Source organism: Apis dorsata, unplaced genomic scaffold (assembly GCF_000469605.1).
Source record: "Apis dorsata unplaced genomic scaffold, Apis dorsata 1.3 scaffold_82, whole genome shotgun sequence".
Lineage (NCBI taxonomy): Eukaryota > Metazoa > Arthropoda > Insecta > Hymenoptera > Apidae > Apis > Apis dorsata.
Window position 1 is genome coordinate 476,434 of NW_006263380.1, and position 2,042 is coordinate 478,475.

The 2,042-nt window shown below is 39.1% G+C and overlaps 1 protein-coding gene across 1 annotated transcript in view; it reads right to left on the reverse strand.

Moving 5' to 3' along the window:
- LOC102672527 overlaps positions 1-552 on the reverse strand; it is a 24,619-nt gene extending 24,067 nt beyond the window's left edge. The window contains exon 1 of the mRNA XM_006610911.2: positions 65-552. Within this exon, the coding sequence (XP_006610974.1) occupies positions 65-81 (17 nt within the window). The 5' untranslated portion in view covers positions 82-552. The remainder of the gene's footprint in view (positions 1-64) is intronic.
- Positions 553-2,042: the final 1,490 nt, after the last annotated feature.

A 2,042-nucleotide genomic window follows, 5' to 3' on the forward strand; every position in this document is an offset into this window, starting at 1 on the left:
AGATTATAAAATGTTTCTCGTTCGAAACGAAAGATTGCACGTTTTTAAAGATAAATGGTCTTACCTCGCGATCGTGCACATGCTGCACGCGACGATATTATTTCTGAATGAAATGCAGGTCAAGCACAATCTCCTTTATATTGAATTTGGACCGTGAAGTTCTCTTGTGAATGTTGAAGCACCATTAATACCCGAACCAAACGAAACGAGCGCGCGTCAACGACTGAGTGGAGGCAGCGGGAGCACGAGTTAAGAGTAGTACGAAGAGTGTCGGTGACCACCGAAGATGCCCGAAGTTGGATTCGAAAAGCCGATTCTTGTCAACTCGCGACCCTACCATTTTCAACCCTTTCGTTTTATCCCTAATTAAGATCGGTAAACACAGGTCTTCGTTGACTTTTGTAGATGCATTCCCGCGTGCATTTGCGCTATCTTGTACATACATGCAGCAAGTGTCACTTCCCTCCGGTAAAATAATTCCGTCTGCGATTTCTCGAGAACCGAATCTCGAGAAATTCTACTCGAATATTTATTTTCCTTTTATTTTAATCGTAGAATCCTTTTCGCATTAAAATTCATTAAAACATTATTTTAAAAAAAATATCTTCCACAAAGATATTTTCCTCTTCTATGTTTTATTTATCAATAAAACAGTAATAATAATTCTTAAATTACGAAAAGGCAAAGTGAAATATTTTCTTGCAATCTTCCGACGTTTAAAAAATGTATTCTCGGAAGAGAAAGAGAGAGAGAGAAAAAAAATCCATATTTATGCACTTTGATACTCGTTACATCGAGGAAGCTATAACGCTCATCTGTATTAACCGATATATAACTATACGCAATATACTTTGTAACATACGAAAGGAAGGCCGAGCCGTTTCCCACAGAGCATGTTCGTATCAGGATGTATACAGTCGTTGTGCATAACCGCGTGCATTTGTAACCGAGTCGAGGATGCCGTTGCACTCGAAACATAAATTATGAGCGCGACACAGAATTCAATGATGTCTTTATTGCGACTGATATCGTCTACGAATACGTATCTTGTTTTCCGATGTGATTCTATATTAATCGATGCGAAATCTCTGGAATTCGGTATCGCACCTGTCTTAACATCGAACACGTCTCGATATTTCTGATGTATTTTCCGTTTCAAAAATATCTTCGTGTATCCTCGGATTACCAGAAAACCACGATAACACGTCTGCGCTAACACGCTTCCCTTTCAACGTACGCTGGAACGAATCACTCTTCTCCGAAATGCTATCTGTTGACACAAGTCATTTTCATAAACGTAGAACAACGCGGTACTTCGTTTCTTTTCCCTGTTCTTCACGCATGGCCCACGATAAAAAAAGAGCTACTCGAACAGATGTCGATGGAAGAACATTCACAATGCATCAAGCGTAGAAATACGGTAGGAATATATCGTAGGGATGAAAAACACGAGGAGGAAGTTTAATTAAAGTTCGAGTTGGATAAAAAAGAACGAATAGTATTTATACTTTTTCGACGAATGAATTCAAAGGGAGATCGCGGATCCAATCGTATCAGGTATCATTTCTTTTTCATCGTTACTAGGAGTGGTTCGATCAAGGAATTCCATCCTTGATCAAAGGACCCATCGTTCCAGTCTTTCGAGAGACTGACATTTTTAAGAGTTAAGGAAAGAGATTTATCGATTAATCCGTTGTCTAAGCAATTTTTACGCCCATGTATATTCAGGACCAGTTGGGTTGCAGGCGGCGCCAAAGCGATTAGACACTCGTCGACATGATAACAGGAAATAACGAGCATGTTACGTACGACGATATCTTTTATGCAAACACGCCCTTTATGTGTAAATCCAATTCTTCCACGCGGTCGTCGCAGGCGGTTTTACGTAACGATAGGAAAGATACGAAAAACGAGGCCACGAAACATGCCAGTAAATTCAAACTTTGATGATTTGATTAATTCGAGCAACGGATACCTAAAAAAAAAAAAAAANATGACGTTAGAAAAATAACGATTGGAAAAACATTTCAATATGTCTGGAA